The sequence below is a fragment of the Nelumbo lutea genome, chromosome 6, assembly GCF_056320005.1.
Source record: "Nelumbo lutea isolate HS-2025 chromosome 6, American lotus-T2T, whole genome shotgun sequence".
NCBI lineage: Eukaryota > Viridiplantae > Streptophyta > Magnoliopsida > Proteales > Nelumbonaceae > Nelumbo > Nelumbo lutea.
In genome coordinates this window covers 65669447-65695718 of record NC_142689.1, presented here as the reverse complement: position 1 = coordinate 65695718, position 26272 = coordinate 65669447, and the positions used below count along the sequence as shown (strand labels likewise).

At 37.6% G+C, this 26272-nt stretch overlaps 1 protein-coding gene across 1 annotated transcript; it reads right to left on the bottom strand.

Annotated features, from left to right (window-relative positions):
* Nucleotides 1–1291: 1291 nt before the first annotated feature.
* On the bottom strand, nt 1292–9664 carry MCA1 (PLAC8 family protein). Its single transcript, XM_088950623.1, has 9 exons — nt 9207–9664; nt 9029–9113; nt 7922–8911; nt 6395–6777; nt 4755–4864; nt 4261–4332; nt 2546–2652; nt 1700–1793; nt 1292–1580 (listed from the first exon to the last, which is right to left on the bottom strand). The coding sequence occupies exons 3-9, from the start codon at nt 8330–8332 to the stop codon at nt 1528–1530; spliced, it is 1230 nt and encodes a 409-aa protein (XP_088806749.1). The 5' UTR covers nt 8333–8911; nt 9029–9113; nt 9207–9664; the 3' UTR covers nt 1292–1527.
* Between the last annotated feature and the right edge of the window lie 16608 nt (nt 9665–26272).

Below are 26272 nucleotides of genomic sequence, written 5' to 3'. Positions count from 1 at the left end.
ACGATCTGATCCAAAAATCTGACAAATATATCCAAATCCGACAAAATCGGATCAAATTTCAAATCATGATCTTGTCCTGTTATGATCCCTTTGTCCCACATTGGTAGTATGAGATGCTAATGTGAGATATCCCACATCGGTTGTATGGGATATTGTCGTATGATATATATGTGCTTGGGTCCCTCCCTCTAACAACTAACTTTTAGGAACGAGGTCTCCTAAGTCACATATCAAACAGTATCAAAGCCTACACTATGCCTCCCAATTGCAACTGTACAGCACAGGTGGTAACGTCAGTATTGCAATGTTTGGCTGAAACTTGGTGAACTAATGTAAAGCTAGCTTACATGGGCGCCGAGATTATGGAGCGTGATGGAATGTTTCGATCCCTTTGTGTATGGGATGCTAATGTAAGATATTCCACATTGGTTGCATAGGATGTTGTGTGACATATATGTGCTTGGGTTTCCTCCCTAATAGCCAACTTTTAGGGGCGAGTTCTAATCACGGATAAGATCCATTTGCACTTCAAGCAAGAAGCCTATGCGTGAAAGCATTCCCTAATGGGCAACGAGGTGATTGCAATGGACCAATGGTAAGTCCTTTCGGCGCCTCCTCTTCCTCTTTTCTAATTTATAAGACACAACTTAACCTAATACTCCTATATAAGGGCCGAGAACCAAAGATTGATATTCCGATCTAAAGACAAACCACACTTTAACAATCACCCGGATGATCAAACCAGTGAACAATCGCCCGGACAAAAGACCGGGTAATGTATCAAACCATCAATCGCCCAAAGATAATATCATCAAACAAAACGAATTTTCAGTTTTCTAACACGAGTTAAATGACGACCCACAAGCCCACCCAAATAGTCGGATGAAATGTTTACAAACCACCTGATCTAATTTGATGACGAATACATATTACAAACATGAGAACGATGATGAGAAATTGTGGAATGAGGATTGTGAAAACAAAACCAAAATTGCAGAGGAGCACTCAAAGCCGTTTAGACTCTTCAGATCACAGCGGACCGCCAGCTTCCTGTATAGCAGTGAATTGGTGATATAATGTAAATGGTGTCGAAAATATCCATAAATTTCTCGTACGCCTCCTTCCTGGACTGGATTAAACATTTTTTGTGGTAGATAAATGATTCATTAAAGGAAAAAAAAACAGACATCAACTACAAGAAACAAAACAGACAGAAAGGAGAAGCAAGAAAACAAGACTACAGCAAAGAAAACAAACTTTAGGAGCAAACTAAAGAGATAAAACAACTACGAACAGCAACCTCTTAAGGAGGGCGGAAGTATATATATCTTCAAGTATTTACACCAAGTTCTATATATCTAGAAGATATACAAAGCCAACTTTACATAGCTAAAATTAATGACACAAGATATCCCAAGTACAAGTTCCAACATTCAAGTTAACAGCGGCAACTAGCAGTTTCCTTTATGGTAAGCATAAGAGTTCTACCATTAAATAACAGTTCTTTTTTTATCATTTAAATACCCCTTAGGGTTCCATGTACTGAGATGGCGGTGGGCTCATCTTTGTCTTCTCAGGACCTGCAAATTGATTTAATATCATCAATACCTGATGACTGACCTTTATTGAAGCTGTTATTATCTGCAATACCTCATATCACACAGAAGCTAAGCAAAGCTCCATGAGTAGTAGAACATACCATAAACCCCACGTATCTCCACTTCTCGCCATTCTTGGACCAAGGCACAGCAGCAACACATCAGATGTGAGAGGAAGTCATCGCACGACCCTCCCTGCCAAACATATAGGTGGAGTTACCAAGCAGCAACATTTCGTGAAACCATATATGATCTAAGAAAGTATGGCTATTAATTCTTCTCCACACTTCTGCTCTTTAGGCTCAGTTTGGAAGTAGTATAAATACAAATAAGTAAAGTGCAAATACAGGTTTAGAAATACAAAATACAAGGCTTTGTACTATACATTTTTATCACTCTCTCAAAACTGAGCCTAAGTACACAGTGAATCAAACACTCTATTCATAAATTAGTTTTATAATTTATGCTATTGTTATTTTGTTAAATAGTAATTGTATTAACTGTTAATCTGAGGGACACTGGTTAAAAAGTCAAAAAAAAAAAAAGAATATACCCTCTCTTTATCTATAATATAATAATATATAAAGCAGATACTTGCCTTGGGTTACATGCAGATCATAAAAGTTAAATCCAAATAATCATGTATGGTTAATACTTACTTGCACATGCTCTTACACTAATACAGAAAAAATATGTCATATACCATACTTATTACCAATTTACCATATATCATATATGATTTCTTTCAAATTTTCTGGCTGTTGTTTCCCATTTTTAAAGAACTAAACCCTCCACCCCACCACCCCAAGGTTTCAAACATAATTTTGAGCTTGAGTTGTAACCATAAAAAATACACGAGTTTTTCATTGAGCATCTGCCCATTATTTTTCACCCTCTGGTTCAGCTATATTTGTGACAAATGAAAAGAGGCAAGACAATGAACTTACTCGTATGTTTAGCATCCTACGAAGCTTTCTTCTGACACAGCACGTATAGCAACAGCATGACAATATCAAAGAATATGCCATCAGCTCATTACAGGCTTCAGCCGGAGCTAATGATCAATACACAAGATACTTATCTTAGTATAACTTATTCTTAATTTGTATGACATTATACACAGGAATGGGAAAAAGCATGTCTTAGAAGAGAGGATCTACAACATGAATGTCAAGACATATAAAAAGAATATTTTATGGGCCAATTGCTAACATGTCTGTCATATAAAATGGTTTATAAATTTGAATAAATTCAGGAATGTTCATTAGCATATTCCTACACACATAATGAAAAATAATTATTAAACAATCGAAAAGCAACACAAATTCAGCTTATTTCATAAACAATGAGATATTGTTCAAAATAGTTTAGTGCATTTTAGTTTCAAAATAATATATAAATGATCTACAAGTAGTAGCAGAAAAGAAAAGAACACAGTAAATGGGATTCATTTTTGTCCAGTAGACCTGTGTCTGACATTTAAGTGAAATAAGGGTTTGATCATAGCCAAATTTCAGATAACAGACTATACTGTCCCTGCAGCTTTCAAGCCATAAGAAATGGCATCACATCCTCAATGGCAAATCATCTTCCAGGCCCCAATCCTGATGAAAGGGTAAAAACTAAAAAGATGAAAAGACATTTAGATTTTAATTTTTTACTATTCTATTGTTTGTAAGTATCAACCTTGTGATATGATGCTATTAAAATAGCCACATTATATAGTATAGATATATGTAAGAGCCTCAAATATTTATTGCTGCCACTGGATAGTATGGTTGAACAGGGCACCTAGGTTTTCAAGTTGAAATCCAGTCATTACTTGGTTTCTTCGAAAATGAATTTGATATTGACAGCAGGGCCTAACAAAATGTTCATTAACTGATGATAGGGAAGTCCTTTAATTTTGTCAGAACATTGAACTCCTCAATATTTGCCCAAGGAAAGAATTGTGATCTCCGAGCATCGGTTTGGATGTACCTATTATAAACTTTCCATGTATTATATATTATACTCCTCACAAGTGAAAGGATAGTGTCATATCTCAAAGCTGTTGACTGCTGACATGAACATGTGACAATATGGACACAAATGTTTCCATCCCTAGAGTACATCAGCATTTCTTGATGTAAATTCTTGAAGTGCAACCATCTAAGGACTAGAAATATTTTGAGGAAGCCACATGGTTGAATCAGACTGCGTAGAGATGATCTCCAAGCATTGTTCAGCTTCTACTTGCTTTCAGATATGAATGTTGCATTGCAATCAAGGCCTAATAAAATACCCATCAACTAATAAGAAATTTCTTTAACGTTTTTAAGAACATGGTAGTGTTTCTTATTATTATACTTCCATGTACTTTTTTGTTTACATCCTTCTCAAGTGATTGGGCAGTATTGCATCTCAAACTGCTTGATTCCTTTTCAACATTTTGTGATGTAAATATTCATAAAAAAAAGTTTCATGATGTAAATAGATTCTTGAAATCAACCAATAAATTAAATAGAATAAACTTGGCAATTTTCTAGCTTTTATCTAAAGAATAGGAAATGATAACAAAAGCAAAACCTACATTATTATATTACACAATTCACTTACATGAATGCAGACAAATGGAAAATAAAGAGACAAACTAACCAGAATATTAATTTAATATACTTACACATATGCCTGTTAGTGGCCACTGAAGCAATCTTTGAAAATGTGCCACATGGGTAGAAAAAAGTCTTCATACCTGCAAAGAAACAAACAAATGGAATATATCTTATCCAACATGAAACAAGAAAAAGTTTCCCATTCTATCCATCCAGATCATCTAAGTCTTGTCACAACTATATGGGGTTGGCTACATGAATCTTGTTTTGCCATTCTATTATGTTCAGTGCCATATCCATTGTTAAATTATGGAGCTAAATAACGTTAAAAAATATGCCAAGAAATATGTGAAGTTTGAGTAAAATTCATTCCAAAATATACAAGTCTGGAAATATAAAATTCATTCTATTGCTATGCAGATGATGGGAGATAATGTCATAACGAAAAATAGATATAGAAAACAGATATGCACACTATGGGAAATTTCCTACTATCCATAAGACCTACTTCACATTAGTGAATAAATTCCTGTGTAATGCAACAAAACTAGGGAATGCATACACAGAGAAGGTTCCGAACAACAGCCAAGTAAATCTGAATGCCATTCTTCTAGCCGGTGTGATCCTCTAGTTGATAACAGGTCATGCCCCGATGACACTGAAGAAGTGGTTCTGCACAAAATTATTATGATGTCCATGATCTTCTCACTATATACAAAAAAGAACTTCATGTAGCTTGAAAATCATAATTGAGAAAATGCTCACAATGGACAAATAAAAGAATGGAACAAGAAGTCCTGCAAGTAGAACAAAGAAATTACTATCATAGCTGCCAGAAAACCTATCTCAGCCCTGCACTGGACCTGGCTGGTTTTCTGTCCACCCATCTAGATGTTTGACCAAGAGCCTGGATTTTGGAGCTCTTACCATGCTAAATAGCAATATATGTTCTACATAATTTAACTGTGTATTCCACAGTATATTTCTCATTCAATGAAAGGTGTTTTGATGCCACCAGAATCATATATGCACAGTAAAACTGATAATGAAATTCCACCAGAAAGCGATAAAAAAGATTTATTGCTCATGAGAATTAAATAAAAAACAAACAACATACCATCCACCATATGATGTACAAGAACAAAATAAGCCCTATCACCATGTACATACCTTCTTACCTCAGATTTGAAAAATCAAACTTTATTAAGGAACAAAATAAGCTCAATCACTGGTCATCTATGCCAGGAAAATAAAGCATAGTGCACACCTGAGATTAGCTCTCTCATATATAGAAATATAGATTTGTAGGGGCTATTATTTAATGTTATGGAAAAATCTCAGGCTCACAAGCGTGAGAACACAGGTTCTAGTCTGAGGACAACCACTTTATAGAAAAATGAGTCAAAGGTTAAGTCAGCATCCAGTCTTCCCCTATGAAGATCCCAGACAGCTGATACCAACAATGGGTAATGACCTTCTACGTATAGAAATATAGAATTGTGAAGTACATCTTTTCCTAGTGAACCATTAGGCATGCCAAATTACCAGAGCACATAGTTGAGCATATAATTAGGTACAACTGAAACTGCAAATAAGCTCATTTTATAAAGCTTGATGCATTAGATTTCCTCTGTAGTCTAATTAGTTCAATTGAAATGTTGCCTTCACTTCTCATATCCAGACTCAGTCATGAGCAGACAGCAATTTTCTAGATCCAGCCCAGCCTGCGTGTTGAGACTGTTCAATCCATGACCAGTACCAAAATTGGGGAATGAGCAGTTTACAAGGTCAGATCTGCTGCCCATAAAGATGCTACCTACACGTACCCACAAGACACTACAACCATGCATCAAGAACACCACCCCATGAATGACAACTGAGATGTTCCTGATGTGCAGCTGTAGTGGGTAGGATTGCAGGCAGAATTGTGGGTAGCAGATCTGGACTCCAGTTTGATTTGGTTAAAGCCTTCATAAGTAACCATGCTAATGAATGTTATATATAAAATTTACTGCTTTAGGCTTATATTGAAATCCACTATGTATTTCAGAACACCAGTTATGACAACATCGTTTGATTGAGAGGTCAAGATAAACATTTTCCAAGGTCTAGATCATGCATAGACAAGAGCTTGTCTAGTTTTATTGCCTATGTGTCTCCTGCCCTAGGTGGGTATTGTAAATAAACTTAAACAAAACAAACCTTGAGGTCACTCGAGTGTCGCTTTCCTCATTATGTCTGTCATCAAAAGAATGTGCTTTATCATTACTAGGATCTGAATAACTTTTGCTTGGTGAATCATTCTTTGCTGCAACTTCTGTCACTTCAAGCAAATGTTGAATCACTTCACATTGACCCACGTCCATGCTTGCTTGTGATCGCTGTAACTCTACTTTTAGTTTCTCATTCTCTTTTTGGAGTGCTTCATCAAAAGGCAAGTTTGGATAAGAACAAGAAAGACTCTTCTTCAACACCATTGTGTCTTTCTTTGTGGGATCACGTTTCAGGATAACATCATGCAACTTCTTGTCCTCCTCATCCAAAGTATATTCATGTTGATCTCTTTCAATATCTTCTAATCTTTCCTGCCAATTTGTTAAAAATAGAAAATAAACAATGAATACTAAGAAAAGATACAAATAGAGTATCTTAGTTGCCACCACCAAGATGACTATAAACAAAGTAGATAGGAAATCCTTGTTTGTGCCAGTATATTAACAAGAAAAGGAGGTTTTCCAAACTCCAAAGTTCTGTGGGGATATAGTGCCAAGTACCTGTCAATAAAGAGGAAAAATCTAATTACACATGAAAAAGGCAACTCTTTTCCTTGAAGAGTAAAACGTGGACCATTTACATCACAGTATGCTTAATGTAGAGAGCAAATCAGCTGTCAATGGGACAGGGAAAACACTGACCCTCCAAGTCCAATTGAAGAACTACTGAATACTGACATAAGTAGGCTTTTTCAGCATACTCTGGTACTTTTACAATTACAGAATAGAGAGGGTGCTTTAGTAATCAGCAATTGATTTTCTGAATTTTGGTTAGACAGGCTGACAGACCAGTGTTTTTCACGAGCAGACCTCACTCAAACTCTCACCGCACACCAACCTGATAAATACTTGACCTTGCAGCCAATCCCAACACAAGTGATGGTACAACCAGATGTACTGATGCACAGAGACATAAGAAGCATCTGGTATCAAAATAATCATCATATACTTTTTAGTCAAATACAATCAAGTTAGGGTTTCCATTATGGATGCTCTTTTTTTTAATAAATTATGGATGACCTTTTTTTCCATTATGGATGATATTTAATTTGATGAACCATTGTTATCTGCTTAGATTGTTAACTACTCTAACATGCATGGTTGCACCTGGGATCAAATGCACAGCAACACAGGCAACAATAATGGTATGTAAAAATGAATTACACCAAATGTTCAAAATTGTGCCCAGTAGAGATCACACTGTCATAAGAGCCCTCCAAATCATAATTATATATGAATGTTGATATATATAAAAATAACTAACATTGGGTCCCCGAGTCATGAAGCAGGTAACAGGGGACAGTTCAAAGCATGTAGAAAATCAGATCAAGCATTAAATAAAAGAATCAACCAAGAAAGGAGCAGTGTCATCACACAAAGGCAAAAATAGAACATTGTGCCTTAAAAGAAATGGAATCAGAGCTACCAAAAAAATACTAATATATACACAGAATACCTTGACCCTTGCATTATCCACAAGGGTGATAAGGGGAACGATCTTCAAGTACCGATCAATCTCTTGCTGGGCCTTCCTGAACTGGTATACGATGTTCCACCCCATGGCCAGCAGATAGAGATAGCTCTTATCTTGACAACTATTCACCAGAATGTAAGACCTTCTCAACGCGTCCTCAAGCTGCTCCAGTGGCTCTCGTGTCTCTGGATACTTCTTTAGCTCTGATATTTTGAGCTGCTCCAGCAAGTTCCCAATGAGCTTCAAATGCAAAGCAAACTGTTTGCAGTTCTTCTTATGCATACGTGCCGTGCTTGCAGCATGCACAATCATCCCAATAAGCCGCACGGCATCCATGCCAGCAAGCTGCGCAACATTGCCAATCTCGCCGATATGATCCCAAGCACTAGCCATCTTCACCTCTCTATAAATCTAAATCATGCAGATCTTAGCCAAACCTATATTCACAACATTACAGGGAAGTACTTTCCGGTGCCTTTTCTTCAAGAAACTTTAAGCGCCAAAATTCTTTACTAAATCCTAACGCAGAATTGGTTTGAGTTCGCATTCCAGTCTACAAACTCAGAGAAATCTAATATATTCCTCCCAAAATTACAGCTTACTTAATTCTGGAAAAAGACCGCCCTGTATTTGCTCCAATATTTTAAAATAAGGGGATGGAACTCGTTAACTTTTCCGCCACCTTTTAGCTCTCCAAACACCATTTAAATTCTAATGGTCAGTTATCTTCAATCTAGAAACTTTCAGACTATATGGCTAAGCAGATGAAGTTGAATTCGAAGGAGAACTATTATACTACAAGCTCAAGAACGGTGATTACAAAGATCAAATAGCCTTTCAACCCAATGTCCAGGTTCCAGCGGAATCGAACTCATAGATCTTCAACGAGCGAAACAGAAAACCCTCCAGCATTCGTTGTACCAATTTTAGCAGCAGAGCGACAAAGTCTCAGAAACTATGCTTCTTCCATTGCTTTAATTTACATAAAGAAAAAAAGTAATTATAAATGGAAGCGTCGTCATCATAATCTCTTCGGCAAGAAGAAGAAAGAAATGAAAAGAAAATCAAATGAAAACTGATATAATTTACCGAATTTCCAAAGCATTTGGCTTAAACCGGCTCATGTACCACATTCCGCCAAAATGAACCGCTCACAGCAGAAAGATTCATGTTCCTGCGAGATCCACCATCCCATTTATGAATATTCCTCCCTGAAACAAAAATTAAACCGAAAATGCACAGAGCATTCAGAGTCCATGAAGCTTACACAGAGAAAGCGAGAGATCAAGCGATCAAGCTGAAAAATCTCGTCAATATTTCACTTTTCAGCCGAAATTTTTCTGTGAAGTCTCTCTCTCTCTCTCTCTCTCTCTCTCTCTCTCTCTCTCTCTCTCTCTGGTAGCTTTCTTCCGTTGTTCGCATACATAGAAACGAAACGTGAGTCCGAAACAATGAGAGCTTTAGTTTGTGCGTATAAAAAGTTTTGTTAAGACAGAGAAACCGATTTTGGGCTCCAGAAGAAATTTTTGAGGGTTTGAGCTTGAGAGGTTTGCCAGTTCTCTCTCTCCCTATCTCTCTATCTTTCGGATTAGTTGTTCTCCTCTGCTTCGTTGCAGAGCTCTCGCGGTTGAGACTTGTGACTTGTGAGTGCATGCTAGACCAGACAGGCAAGTTTTTAAGTGGTGGGAGTGGGCACACTAATGACCCCCAATTTCATGAATGGACAAGAGAGAACTCACGGAAACGTTGAGTTTTTAGGAAATCACTATGGAATAAGAGTTGTTTTTACCGAAATGCCCATCAGTTGACCTTGAATAAATTCGGTACAGAAATTATGTAAAGTCAGTTCAGTGGTAACCAGTAATTTTGAATCATAGTCAGAGGTAAATGCATGGTTTTGAAAATCGGACCGAACCGGACGGTGGGACCGATTAACTCAATCAGTTCCATTTCACCCTAAAATTGTTCTTCGGCCAAAATGCGTTGATTTGATTAACAACCCATTAATCTGGGCAGTCAAACTGTCGATCCATTAACCCGGAAAATGATTTTGGTCTTGAATTTTATTTTTTTTTAATTCATCATAATGGGGGTGTTTTGAAGGGTGGATTATGGGGTGAAAACAGGTTACTTAAGATGGATTTTGGGGTGGGAATGGATTATTTAAGGATGGATTTTGGAGGGGCGGGTTTTGGGATTTTATAATCCGCATTGATACGGATAGGGTATGTTATTAGGCTAAATCCGGCCTTCTCTCAATTCTTATACTCTTGGAAATCATATGAACTTTATGTATTAATTGTTGAATTTAATAATATTTTGAATTTTATATATTTTAATCAAATAATTAGAATTTTTTATTTGTTAATTATGTTATTTTACTTATTTAGTGCTTATATATAATAAGTAATAGAAAATTAGACATGGGTTTTAAACTCAACCTGCCCTACCCTTGAATGTGAGGAGGGTTTTGCATTTTTATGTGCGTGGAGGGATTGTCTCAAAATCCAACCTGCTGTGAGTTTTGGGGCTAGTAAAGATCGAGAAGTTTAGAAAAGTAGATAGTATTTAGAACCCTCTCAATCTGCCCCATTGTCACGGGGCTAACCGTTGTGGCCCCGTGCTGCATTTGAATGCGATGAGTAAGCCTAAGCGACAAGTAACAACACAAGAAAAGGCAAGAAAGATGGCACACGAATTAGACAAAAGGCAAATTGTATTGCATTAATGGATGGCAAGCATAAGCACACAGTTCAATGTCGAGGGAATCTCATGCTTAACCTTTACATGCTCTTGATTCACTTGACTACCTACCTCCCCTCAAAGAGTACGTTAAGTTTTTGGGGGAGTGACAATAAGAAATATAAAAAAGGTGAAAATCATGCTATAGAATTATAGTAACGCCATTGGCAATCCCTCCATACATAATCATGCAATGCCCCACCGAAGACACACACTTAGACACTCGGATGGCAGGCTGTGGACGCGGTGAAGGCAGTTGATGGTGCGGCAAATTGGTCACTTGTGACACCATTGCCATCTCTACTAGTGCAGAGTACTAGTACAAGTAGATCAATGTTGAAGGGTGTAAAGGAAAATATAAACCCCTTAATTGTCAAATATTTACAAGGTTACTAGTATGTTGGCCCTTACAATCAATGCCGATTTCTTAGAGATTGATGCCACATTGATTAAAAAGTCATTGACTATTTTGGTGTTTAATTGGCCGATATTTAAGAAATAAAAAAATTGATAAAAATGATTATTAAAATCAAACTTAAAATAGCTTTTTAGGTATATTATAATCATTTATTGAATGAAATAACATATTATATAGGAGAAGAAAGACAACTCTCATAATCACAAAAATCACAGTTAATAATCACCACTAAACAAACTCATAAATGATGTTTTAAAAATCGAATGACATAACAGCAGCTATACCAAACAATTATGAAAGGAATCATGCAATTAGCGTCGGTCCCGATCATCTCCTTGGTTGATAGGTAGGGATAAACAAGAATACCTAGCAGAGGTAAAGGGTAATAACGTCATATAATTATGGTATGAAACTCTAAGCCACTGACAATGAGACATCTTCGCCACATCGACACATGGGTCGGAATTGGGATCTGCTCCTTATAGAGGGCACATCACAATGACCTCACAAGCACATCCCACCATGTATTGAGAACATCTCCCGTAAATAATAACACAGAAATGTTTCCAATGCCTCGTGGCATGTACCTATGAGGTCAGTGTGAGGTGCCATCACATGTGAGGAGCAGATCTGGTCTCATGGGGTTATGGTTGCAAAAATGATCCTAATAAGGTAACACCCCCCTACAGGCTATAGCCCTACACATGGTATCCCATAGTATTTGTCGTAGTGTGTTCCATTGGCTTTTCTTCTCTCCTCCTTCATTAAGTCGTAGGGGTGAGCAAAAAAACCAAACAAACCAAAATCGAACCAAAAAATCGGTTAACCAAACTGGTCGGTTTGGTTTCGATTAACCATTTAGAAAAAATGACGGTTAACTGAACCGATCGATATATATATATATATATTTATATAATATTATATTTTTAATTTTCAAATAGGTTCGGCAGACTGAGAAGAGGCTTTCAATTTCTGCCTCTCTTTGAACCAATTGAAACTTTCGACAGTCTGCCAAACTGCCAAACTGTCACTGCTTGTCACTCTCTTCGAAACTTTGCAAGTCTGCCACCAGACTATCTTCGAAACTCGAAACCACTTAGGCACTCAAGCCTTTTTCTCTTCTCAGCTTCTCTCACTCTCTATCTTTTCTTTTGTCTCTCTAGTCTCTCCCTTCTCTTCTCACTCTCTCTAGTCTCTCCCTTCTCATCTCAATCTCTCTAGTCTCTCTGTTCTCTTCTTAGAATGTCTCCCGGCCCGCGCCAACCACCAGCACCAAGCGGCAACGCCGGTCGTCGCCTCACCGGTGGGTGGTGGTTTTGAAGCATCTAAAGCATTTGTTGGTTGCTAGTGGGCAATTGTTTTGAAGCATCTGAGATCCTTCTCTCTCTCTCTCTCTCACACACACACACCCACACACCCACACACCCCCCCACCTCTCCTCTCTACGGCTCGGTTAGCAACCATCGACACCAACTAGTTTGGCACCAACAACAACCATCGACAATTTTAGGGTTTCTTTTATATTTTAAGTCCATAAAAATTTGAAAAACTGAACTGCAATTAACCGGTGAACTAATTGCATTGGTTTGGTTTCAGTTTGGATATTTAAAAACTGTTCATGTCGGTTTGGTTTGAAAAAATACCCCTAGTTATGGTTGTACAAGCGATCATTCCTAGTTATGGTTGCACAAGCGATCCTAACAAGGTAACACCCCCTAAAAGTACAGGCTATAGCCCTACACATGGTATCCTATAGTATTTGTTGTAGTGCATTCCACCGGCTTTTCTTCTCTCTTCCTTGATCAAGTTGTAAATTGTAACTCATAACCCGTTTTAATTCTTTAAGGGACTGTTTGGCAAGTTTTTTGGAAATATCTTGTTATTCACAGAATGACAATCAAAAGACACATTAAACTTTTGCATTAAGATCTGAGTAGCTTGAATTCCGTTTCTTTCCATTGTTTTTTCGTACAAAGACGAATAAAAAAAAAATAACACTTAAGCTCCGTTTGGTTTGTGGGATGGGATGAGAAAAAGGGAATATTTCAAAATCGTGGAATCGGGGTCGCAGTGGAAAAACTTGAAAAATCACTGTTCACTGCCTTCCAACGACGGCGAATGACGACGAACAGCGACGACGATGAATGACGACGAACAGTGCGACCCGATCTATTCCACTGTTTTCTTCACCAGATACTGGCAATGAACCACTGTTCATTGCCTTCCCTGTTCGAATAGAACAGGCGGCAATGGCAAGAGAACCAGGCAGCGACGATTTGCTACCATAAAATAGAAGAGGCGGTGGTGGCAAGAGAACTAGGCAACGGCGATCTGCTACCATTGAACAGAAGAGGCGGCGGTAGAGGCGGCGGCAGTGGCAAGAGAACCAGGCAACAACGATCTGCTACCATTGAACAGAAGAGGCGGCGGTAGAGGAGGCGGCAGTGGCAAGAGAACCAGGCAACAACGATCTGCTACCATCGAACAAAAGAGGAGATCTGCTATCATCGATTTGCTACATTCCTTGTTCTCTGTCTCTCCCTCCATTTTCCTCTTCTCTCTTCTCCCTCACCTTCTTCTTCTTCGTATTCTTCCCGTCTTCCCCCTCACCTTCTTCCGGGTTGTGACAGTGCTTTTCCTTTTATTTTTCCATATATAAAACCAACTCATCCCACTCAAATCTTACCACGAATCAATCGGAGCCTAAAACTCTATATAAGGTTTCCCAAAAATCACCTATTTTAGACTTCTCGTATCCTTTCATCAATCTATTTCAAACCAAATGTGAAAAGATCGAATCGCACTCTGCGGAACATATAAATAACCGACGGACCGCGCAAAAAGATGCACCAAACGTAGCTAATAACTCTTCGCCAATGTTTCTGTTCCCCGCCGCAACCCACAAGCCTCAACTGCCATCAAAGGCTAAGCAAGCACTCGGCCGACAGCCCCTTTGCCAACAACGATATCGCAAAAGCATGTAGACCCGTTATGTAAGCCGTTGGATTGAGATTTCTTTTATCTTCGTACCGTCGTGACGAGAAAAAATTTCGAATCGGACAATGTTGATTGTTGACGCAGGGTCCACTAAGTTGGAATGGGAGAAAACGTTAGGGGGTAATTTGGGAATAGAAAAGAATTGGGAACGGCAGAACGCGAACTCTTCCAGTTCCGAGCATAAAGAGCCAATGCGGCACGTGTTGGGTCCCGCTCCTTCACAAGTCCACATTTGCTATCGTGGTATCATCTGTGATGTTTCATCAAAAGACAAAAGTGTTAATCAATTCATCAACTTAGCGCGTCAGTGGTAATCTGTCCACAATTCCCGAAATTTATAGCGAAAATCGGAATCTCGTGAGTCGTGAGAAGGGCTGACTTTGGAAATCGGGAGTAGGGGATACGTCAGAGATTTATTTGGTCAGCAGCACCTAACAGCCACTGACACTGACCTAAGGAATGAATGAAATAAATCATCATTAATTCATCATAATAAATAATTAAAGAGGCGATTTTGTTATCACATTCATTCTTTATTAGATAATATTAAGGATAATGACAGTAATGTGTTGATTAGTTTAGTTTTAACATAATAAGAACAAATGCACTTATATGCTTTTTTATTATTTTAGGCTCAGTTTGGGTTACACCTGGGACGGCTAAACCTAAATGGTGATCCATTGGATACCTTTGACCTAACCCACATTGACCCAGACTGGTAGTTCTAAGTCTCTTTTGCGTCTAGTTGTGAGGTGGGCCTGCGATGTGCCACTCTGTCTCGCAAAAATCCTAAACTAGCAAAAACCCTATCTTTTTCCTTTTTACCCTTTTTTTCGTGGCTTGCTAATGAAAGAGATAAATGGACCAGATATTGGTATAATTGCAATGCATATTGTATAATGAGAGAATAATTTGCCTTAATTTGAAATAAGGCTGTCAATGGACTAGGCATTGGTCCAATCCGGTCTAATATGAGTGCATTACATATGGACTAAGTCCAATTTTATCCGATGAATGCTTTGGATTATTCTGGACTAGTCCGGTTCAACGACTGGACTGTCTAAATTGTTTAAATTGGTTTCAATTCAAATCTGATTCATTGACACTCGTATTTTATTTTATGTTAGTGGATTGGATATTGGTTCAATCAGGCTCAGTCTAATATAAATCCATTACAAATACTTTAAAGCATTAAGTTTGGCCTGATCCAATTCAATAATGTCTTATTGATCCATCCAATTTGTAAATCCAATCCAAACCCGGTCCAGTAAACTTGGAAAGTAACAACCAGCACATCCATGATCCACCAATTGTTTACATAAATAATAGGCCAGGGTAAAAGAAGAAACTAATTTGGCAAAGCAAAAAGAGAAAAAAAAAAATAGAGGTGGAATTTGACATGTTTTGATAGTTTTCAAGTGTAAGAGAGTGGAGTGGACCCGCCAGGCGCCAGCTAGTATAAGCAGTCAGGGTGAGTGTTGTGGAGTGGGGTGTGGGGACCTATTAGTATAATAGGCCTCACCATTCACAAGATGTCGGGGATCCTTCCCTGAATCCCTGGTGGTTAGGAAAAGAAAGGTGTAAGCGGACACTGGACACGAGAGTGTTGAGAAGGAGGATAGGTGTGTCATCTGCCATGTGTCATCTGCAAGTATACAGTTTATACACACGATGCAACTAACACCAACAATCATCAGAACTTGCTTAATTAAGATGTAATGGTCTTCCTTCTCTTCAATGGCCTTTCCTTTTAATTTTGACGGTGGCCCAACTTTATCACATCCTTATTATTATGCGCTAATATAATTAGGGGTGGGTATTCGGTTATTCAGTATTGGTTCCACTTCAGGGCGTTTTTTTTATACTAGTAAAAGTGTAAGTGTGTTGTACGTGATAATATCAAATGATGATAATGATAATGATAATAGTTAGTAATCAAATGATCTTACTGGTTGAATCATTAACTTATTTAACTAGGAAAATGGAATATGATTAAGGTATTAATTCATTTTTTTCTTTGTATTTTGGCCATTTCTATCTTTACTAATAATAATTCTTATTTTTCAACCATATTTTTGTTTAATATGAAGAATATATAATATTAATACATGTTCAAACTTTTCTATAAAATTTATAAAAAAAAATCTATATTTTTACTTTTTATTATTTAATTTATGAGATAATAAAAATTACTTATTTACCAAGAGGAAATTTAATTCCAATATATTGTTTAAATGTTGGTTTTTAATATTGTGGTCTAATCAATTAAATATATATATATATATATATATATATATATATATATATATATATATATATATATATAATATACGTTATTTTGTATATATTCATAAATATGTTATTTATATTGCATTTTTGTAAACTTCTTAGATGATGAAAATAGTTGAAAAAATACTTATATTTTTTTGTTTTTCTTTATTTTAACTATTATATTTTCTTTTCTTTTTAATAATTTATTATTTTTTAAATTAAATTGGGTTGTATCAGATTCGGATATCCAACATATTGATTAGATTCAGATTTAAATCAATATTTATAAGATCCAATCAGATCTTCGGATCGAATCAAATTCAAATATACACTGATTCAAATCCGATCCGATCTATTTGCATCCTTACCAAACCACTTGCCTACAATGACCTATCTAATCAAACCATTGAACCACTTTACATGGTTAGTGGGGTCATGACATTAATGCTCTTTATTTTTTATCACATTTCTATCATAATGAAAATAATTCTCATTAATCACACTTTTTTATATGATGAATATATAATATTATAGAATATACTCAAAATTATCGACAACTTTCTACATTTTCTAGAATTTTGTGTATTTTATTATTTAATAATAACACCCATTTGACATGGATAGTTCAAACTGGTTTTAAAATTTTTATTTCATTAATATCATTGATAAAATAATCATTATTTATCATACTTATTTTTGTTTATATTATTAGTATATAATATTATAGATGTGCCCAAAATTGTTACATATTTTTTGTACTATTATATTTAAAATTTTATTTTTAATTATACATCATGGGTTAACCTATTTAAGCTGAAAGGTTGAACCACTAACACACCTTCTAGATAGGAAGATAGTTTAATTTCTCATCGGTTTTAAGTTGTATATTTGATCTCCATCATTAATAAAATTATGTTTATTTTATCATAGTGATTATTTTAATATGACACATATATAATAATAGAAATGTGGCCAATTTTTTTCTATATTTTTGGTGTTTCTTATATTTCTAAATTTGTATTATTTACTTATGATATCATGAAATTATCCATTTGACCCAAATAGTTGAAGTACTTACCCACGACCTAGATGGAAAATATTATTTAATTTCTAGGTTTATTTTAAAAATATAAAATTTCATTCTATTAATAATTAATGTGTATGGATTTATTAGTGGAATTTAATGATGCTAAACAAAAATTACTTTTTATATTTCTAAATTTATATTATTTATTTATGACATCATAAAATTATCCATTTGACCCAAATGGTTGAAGTACTTACCTACCACCTAGATAAAAAATAAGATTTCATTTCTATGTTTATTTAAAAAATATAAAATTTCATTCTATTAATAATTATTGTGTATGGATTTATTAGTGGAATTTAATGATGGTGATAAACAAAAGTATAAATGTTGGATTCAATGAGAGAGAATATGATTTATTTAATGACTTAAACGTGAGACTTAATGAGAGGTAATTGAATGTACTTAATGATATTCTTTTAATTACATTTTCTACCCTTTCAATAAAGATGAACTAAATTCAAGAGGAGGGGTATTTTACTAAAGAATAATTCCATAAGCCAATACCTTCTCATTCCATAAGTCATGTTTCCTACTTGTTTTACAAGTCTGAATTACCTAGTTATTCTACTCTACGAGTCTACCAATGTCTATTATAAATACCTTTGTTTATGAGCTTTAATAACACACAAGAATTTCTTTATTCACTTCTCTCTCTTCTAAGGCTCTACGCCTAGTTCTTTTCGTGAGGCTTCGAGTCCGAAGCCGACTCGATCGTCCAGGTGCTTGTATAGTTAGCCCGGTCAAGTGCGTCACGCTGCGTCAGGTGGTATCAGAGCAGGAGTTCGCCCAGTCAGATGGCCAATCAAGACGGTAGCAGTCGCAACCAACCCCGTGACGGAGATCAGGGGTTACAAGCTGTTTGGAGAGCAATCAATGAGCAGCATACAACCACTCATAACATTGAGCAACGGTTGGTAGAGATCGCTAGACATCTACAACCTTGTTACGAGAGGATGTTCCAAGGATTAGGGATAACGCATTGCACCAAGCCGGAGGAGACGACCATGGTAGACCGATCATCGATCCTATACCTAGGAACCCTATTCTTGATGATGATAGCGACGATGAGCTAGAATTCAGCATTGCTCCGGTTATTCCCGGTGATGGCATAATCGGTAGGAATTGGCGAAATTCTAACAATTTTAATCATCGTCGGAATAATGATGAATTTAAGCTCAAGGTGGATATTCCTATTTTTAGTGGAGATCTGGATATAGAGGGCCTTCTAGATTGGATCACCGAGGTTGACCGTTTCTTCGAGTACATGGAGATCCCGGAAGAAAGAATGGTGAAATTAGTAGCTTTTCAATTTAAGGGAGGAGCATCTATCTAGTGGGAACGAATGAGGGAGACTCGAATCAAAGAAGGAAGAGGTCCAGTTTGAACATGGAGGCATATGAAGCAATTAATACGAGGTAGGTTTTTACCTCCGGATTATGAGCAATATATGTTTGAGTCATATCAACGGTGTGCGCAGGGAACAAGAAGCGTGAACGAGTACACCTCAGAATTTCTGAGATTGGCTAAACGGAACCAATTATCAGAAAGCGACAATCAACATGCAACCCGTTATTTGAGTGGTTTGAGACCTGCTATCCGAGACAAGATTGGCATCCAGATGGTTCTGAGCGTGCAAGAAGCAAGGAACTTAGCTCTAAAGATTGAGTTAATGTTCCAAGAGAGGACCCGAGCTGATAACTATCGACGGTATAGTGGGAGTGACAACAGGACGGCAGCAGTCGACAAGGCCAAGCCAACCCAAGGAGTACAACCCTCCTTCCGCCGAGCGTAGCTAACGCCAGTAAGACCACCACGGGAGGAAACACTCGAGGTAATACTCCAAACCCTCCTAAATCCATTAATCCCTATGCAAAACCTGCTCCTTTTAAGTGCTTCAAGTGCAATGAAGCTGGGCATAGGTCTAGTGATTGTCCCAGAAGAAAGGCAGTTAATATGGTGGAGAGGGATGAGGAAGAAGTTGGTGACGACAAAGTATATTGTGGACCCGATGGAGAAGACGAAGAAGGTACCTATGATCATGAAGAGTACACGTGCGTTGTGAGGAAGCTAATGCCATCTCAGAGAAGCAAAGATACCACACAACGACACCGGTTGTTTCGCACTAGGTGCATGGTACATGGTCAGTTATTTGAATTAATTATTGACAGCGGCAATCAGGAAAATATTATCGGTAGGGATGTGGTACGAAAACTGTAACTAATTCCCGAGAAACACCCGAACCCTTACACGATTGGTTGGATCAAGGAAGTCGGGGGCGTACGCGTGGAGGAACACTGTAAGGTTCCATTCTCTTTTGGTAAATATACTGATGAGGTTTATTGTGATATTGTGGATATGGATGCTTGCCATATTTTGCTTGGTAGGCCTTGGCAGTTTGATGCAGATGCCAAACACCTGGGTAGAAAGAACACATACCAACTCAAGAAAGATAGTGTGTGTTATACACTATGACCCATGGCAAAAAAGAACCCAACCAAGGCTTCAAAGGCAGAAGAGAGGAATTTTCTTACCATAACACACCGCCACTCTGAATTCGTAAGAGAATGTAAGGATACCCGTGAGGTCCACTTACTGGTGATAAAGGGGGAAAGTGTGAGTGAATCACTAGGGGAGAACAAAATTCCACTGGAAGTGTAGGGGCTACTCAACGAGTTTCATGACGTAGTTCCTGACAAGTTACCTAATGAGATCCCACCCATGCGAGACATCCAGTACCACATTGATTTTGTTCCTGGTGCTAGCCTACCTAATCTTCCACACTATAGAATGACTCCTAAAGAGAACGAGATTTTACGGGAGAAGGTAGAAAAACTGTTGAGAAAGGGGCACATCCAAGTCAGCATGAGTCCATGCGCAGTACCGACATTATTAACACCGAAGAAAGATGGGAGTTGGAGTATGTGTGTCGACAGCAGAGCAATCAACAAAATTATTGTTGGCTACAAGTTTCCCATTCCTAGGCTGGATGACATACTTGATCAACTTGATGGGGCTATGGTCTTTTCCAAGATCGATCTCAGGAGTGGTTATCATCAGATCAGAATCCGTCCCAGAGATGAATGGAAGACAGCTTTCAAAACCATAGATGGATTGTTCGAATGGTTAGTCATGCCTTTTGGACTAACTAACACACACAACACCTTCATGAGACTGATGAATCAGGTACTACACCCTTTCATTGGTAAGTTTATTGTGGTATATTTTGATGATATCTTGATTTACAGCAAATTTGTTGATGAGCACATAGGACATATCCGAGAGGTATTGAGTACATTAAGGGAGAACAAACTATATGCTAATATAAAGAAGTGTACTTTTATGAGCGATAGTTTGTTGTTCTTGGGCTTCATAATAAGTAAGGACAAAATTAAGGTGGATGAGGAGAAAGTTTGAGCCATCAAGGAGTAGCCAACCCCAACGAATGTCACAGACGTAAGGCATTTTCATGGGTTAGCAATTTTCTATAGGCGGTTTATCAAACACTTTAATAGCATTGTAGCTCCTATCACTGACTATTTGAGAAAGGGTAAGTTTCAATGTGGAGAAGAACAAGAGCAAAGTTTTGCTCTCATAAAAGAGAAGTTATGCACCGCTCCTGTCTTAACACTGCTAAGCTTTGACAAATTATTTGAGGTTGAGTGTGATGCTAGTGGAATCGGCATAGGGGCCGTGTTATTACAAGAAAAGAGACCAGTTGCCTTCTTTAGTGAAAACCTATGCGAAACCAGGAAGAAATGGTCCACTTATAATAAAGAATTTTATGCTATTGTAAGAGCATTAAAGACCTGAGAACTCTATTTGATTGCCAAAGAATTTGTCCTCTACATCAACCATCAAGCACTTAAGTATTTAAATAAGCAAAAGCAGTTGAGGAGTGATCTGCATGCAAGGTGGTCTGCTTTTATTGATAAATTCCCATACAAGATTGTGTATAAGGCTGGACAACAGAACACAGTGGCCGATGCTTTGAGCAGGCGTGTGGCCCTCATCAAGACTCTTAGTATCGAAATTGTGGGCTTTGAATGTTTGAAGGATCTGTACGCCCTGGATGAAGACTTCAAGCAAGTTTGGGAAAAGTGCATGAATCGGCAACCAGCGGGTGATTTCTACATACATGATGGATTTCTTATGAAGGGGAACCAACAGTGCATTCCTTGCATCTCCCTCCGCGAGAAAATTATCAGGGATTTGCATGGAGGCGGTTTAGCAGGACACCTCAGGAGGGACAAGACGATTGAGGCTGTCAAGGGGCGTTACTACTGGCCTAAATTGAGAAGAGATGTAACCACTATCATGAGTAGGTGCTACATATGTCAGACGGCTAAGGGACAAACCCAGAATACCGGCCTTTACATGCCTTTACCTGTTCCTACTGTGATTTGGGAAGACTTGTCTATGGATTTCGTGCTAGGCTTACCCAAGACTCTAAGAAGCATGGACTCCGTCTTTGTGGTTGTTGACCGGTTTTCCAAAATGGCACATTTCATCCCATGCAAAAAGACCGTGGATGCAACAGCAACAACCAAGCTATTCTTCAAGGAGATTGTCCGTTTACATGGGGTGCCTAAGACCATCACATCGGATTGAGATACGAGGTTCTTAAGTCACTTCTGGATGACCTTGTGGAGGCTATTTGACTCATCCTTGAATTTTAGCAGTACAGCTCATTTCATCCGCAGACTGATGGACAGACAGAAGTGGTAAATCGAACTCTGGGAAACCTGATCCAAAGCATTTGCAGAGAAAGGCCGAAGCAATGGAACTTTGCCATAGCGCAAGCAGAGTTTGCCTACAACAACGCAGTTCATAGTTCTACAGGTAGATACCCATTTTCTATTGTGTATATGAAAGTACCTAACCATGCGTTGGACTTGGTGAAGCTACCTAGGTTACCAGGCCTTAGTACTTCAGCAGAGCAGTTAACCAGACATATCCAGTCAATACAGGAGGAAGTACAACAGAAACTTCAAAGGACCAATGCAAAGTATAAGCTTGCAGCTGACAGGCATCGCAGGTACCAGGTGTTTGATGTCGGTGATGAGGTCATGGTGTTCTTAAGGAAGGAACGCATACCTGCTGTGAAACATAGCAAGCTACAGCCTTGGAAGTACGGCCCATACAAGATTATCAAGAAGATCAATGACAACATTTACGTAGTGGACTTGCCGAATCATATGGGTATTTCTAAAACATTTAATGTTGCTGATCTTCATCGTTATTTGCCGAAAGCAGCACTTGCCTATCCTGATCATGACTCAGGGTCGAGTTCTTTCCAAGTGGGGGAGAATGATGGAGAGCCAGCGCAGGACCCACCAAACCAACCGACGCTAGCTCAAGATTAGAAGGACAGACTCCTTATGCCAACCGACCTCGGAAGATGGTGGACAATGGACGGTGGGCGTCGAAGGCATTGACATCGGACGACAAGTCACGTTTCCTACTTGTTTTACAAGTCTGAATTACCTAGTTATTTTACTCTACGAGTCTACCAATGTCTATTATAAATACCTCTATTTATGAGCTTTAATAACACACAAGAATTTCTTTATTCACTTCTCTCTCTTCTAAGGCTCTACGCCTAGTTCTTTTCGTGAGGCTTCAATTCCAAAGCCGACTCGATCGTTCGGGTGCTTGTATAGTTAGCCCGGTCGAGTGCGTCACGCTGCGTCACAACCCAATCCTAGCCTTGAATGTGGGGAGGATAAGGTCGGAGAGAGTTTTGCATTTTCATATGCAGAGAGGATTTGAATTCTCAAAATCCAATCCGCTATGGGTTTTGGGTAGGAATGGCAACGGGGTGGGTTTGGGACGGGGCACCCCCTCCCCATCCCTACCCGTAGTTAAGATAATTTGCCTTGTCCCCAGTGGTAGGGCAGGTTCAGGGCGGGGCATCTACTCCCCATCGGGGATAGGAAATCCCTGAATTTCCCTCCTCTAAGGCAACTACTTAAAAATTATATATTTTATGGACAATTGACACATAGGATATAGGAATTTGGGGGTATTTTAGGAATTGAATTATAACATTTTAGGGGTAATTCAAAAATAGAATTATGGAATCCTAGGATTTTAAGAATATAGGGAAAAATTTAGAGATATTTTAAATATCAATACTAAACCTAGAGATATTTTACTAATTTACCTTCGGGTTTGGGAATTATATACAAAACCCGTTCCCGCCCCATGGCTTGATAGAGAAGTAATGTGGGCCAGGCCAGGCCAGCATGTAGGTCTAGGCGGGCTGTGATTGCTTGGCCCAAAACCCTTCAAAAGGGAAGCCCACACGGCTTGCAACACTAGCCTAGACAAGCCCATGTTTTGCCAAGCCGGGTTGGGCCATGGGCAACACAATTTTTTTAGAAAAATTGAAAAACATATCAAAAAAGTTAAAATAAATTGTTTATATATGAATTAAAAAATTATAATAAAATTGGAATAAAAAAGTATAATAAAATTGAAAACAAAAATTTATATGCATACATTCATTAGACCTATTCACGGGTCGGGTTTGGGTTGGGCTTTGCCTCTACATTAACAAAATATGCTCAGGTCCGAGACTGAGCCCAATCCTCATATAAAGCTCGAAGCCCAAGCCCGAGCCTAGCGGAAAAATTTGGAAAACAGTTTTTTCCTTTTTAATTCTATTAAAAACTATTTTATTTATATTAAAAGACCTCAAAACCTAAAAAAATAATGAAAGATCTCATTATTACTTGAAAAAAGAGTAGAAGAATAAAGAAAAAATATATCCAGACCCCTAGCCCACAAGCTTGAATTCCCGTGCAAGCCTAACTTAGATCGGACCAGGCCAGCCTGGCTCGTCGGGCTACCGTGCCCAACTGGCCCAAAAGCTGAACTGTTTTTGCCTCTTGGGACATGGGTCACCGATTTGATTGTTTGAGTCGAACAGGTCAGACTGTGCCACATCACGATTTTATGTGTGTGTGTGTGTGTTTCAAAACATATTTGTTCAAAAATAGTTTATAATTATAATCTACATGTAATATGTACATTATTTATGTTTAATTTATATTTTTTAATTCAGTTTTTAAACTTTTATTTGTAAAAAATAAAAAAAAATGCTATTTGAGGACAAAGAAAGGATTTTTTTTCGTGAAAATAGTGGGACAATGCACCATACATAAATCTCTAAAAATTATCCAAAATAAAACAAATCACCTCAATTAGACATTGAAGCATAAAATTGTGGTCTTTGAAAATTACGTACATGTTTAATGTACAACCTGTGACCTAGTCACTAGGTTCAATGGTTCAACAGGTTCTAACAGTTTTTTATCCGGTCAACAGTTTTTTACAGATTTCAAAATTCCAGTTTTTATTAAAACTGTCATCAGATGATGGTTCAAATGGTCTGGTCAACGACTAGTTGAAGACACTATTATTTAAAATTAATATTATCTATTAAATTACATATAACATAATCAAATTATTAATATTAAAATTAAAGTTAATAACTTAAATAAATATCATTTAACTTAAATTTAAACAAATTAATAATACCTAAATTAAAGATTTACCCTATATTTCAATTTAATTATACATTAATGATCAATTCCCTTTATTACAAATTAACATTAATTAAGTTAATCCAATTATGTAATATATGTTAACTTACTTTTATAATACTTAAGTATCTAAACATAACTAATTAATGATATTTTAATAAATTATCCATTTAACCAGGTTGCATATGACCCGGTTTATATCATCATCTTCACTTGTATAATTGGAAAGGGTTCGACTATGATATGGAAAATATATGATATATGAAAACATTGTACCAATCAACTGAAATCATAAATCGTGGTAGCCAATCAAGTGTTATTTATTAAAACTTATGGGTGGGCTTTGATTGGTCAAAACTCTTTCCATGTCTTTCCCGCATCATAGATTTTCCCAAATGGGGATTGCATTTAAAAAAAGTACAAACACCAAATTTTGTTCAGCACGGGTGATGTTACAATTGTGGGTTGAGGTCCTCAACACAATAGAAACTTTTTGTACTTTGACAATGTAGCTAGAAACCAGTGTTGCCGGAGTGAACAATGAGAGAGACCTTAAACTATGTTATATACGGCCTGAAGCATACACCTATGCTACTCGGGTAGCATTGGCATTCTAAGCCAAACAATAAGAAAAATTTTATACTATGTTACTATGTTATACACACTAAGGTTTTTAAAACTGAACCAGACAAGGAACCATTCTAGGTCCGGTTCCCAGGTTGATCGGCATGTTTTGATAAAAAAGTAAAAAAGGTCAAAATCGTTGTTTGGGTCGACAGTTTGACCACTCGGGTTAGCAGTTCGCTGACCAAATCAACTATTTTTGGTCAAAAAGTGGTTATGGACTAAAACAGATTTGACTGGTTCCCAGTTTTTCCTGTCCAACAATCCGATCCAGTCCGGTTTTGAAAACATTGATACACACCCTGAAACTTTGGTACTCCATAATGTCATTAGAAATTGGCACTCTAAATACATAGAACAAATGGGATGGAAAGAAAAACATACATTTTCTAGCTTGGAAATGTTGCTAGAAACCAGCACTCTAAGTGCATAGAAATAGAATAGATGACATGGATAAAAAATAGAACACATTGATTACATACTGATATAGGCGCATGTGGGAAGGCCTAGGATGGCACCACGTGGCATTGGTCAGACGCAATCCTGACTGCCCATTGCCAACCACCTCAAACCACTCACAAGGCAAGGTCAAGTATAAATAGGGGTGCCCCCTCTCCAAGTAAACCATCTTGCTCACTCCTACT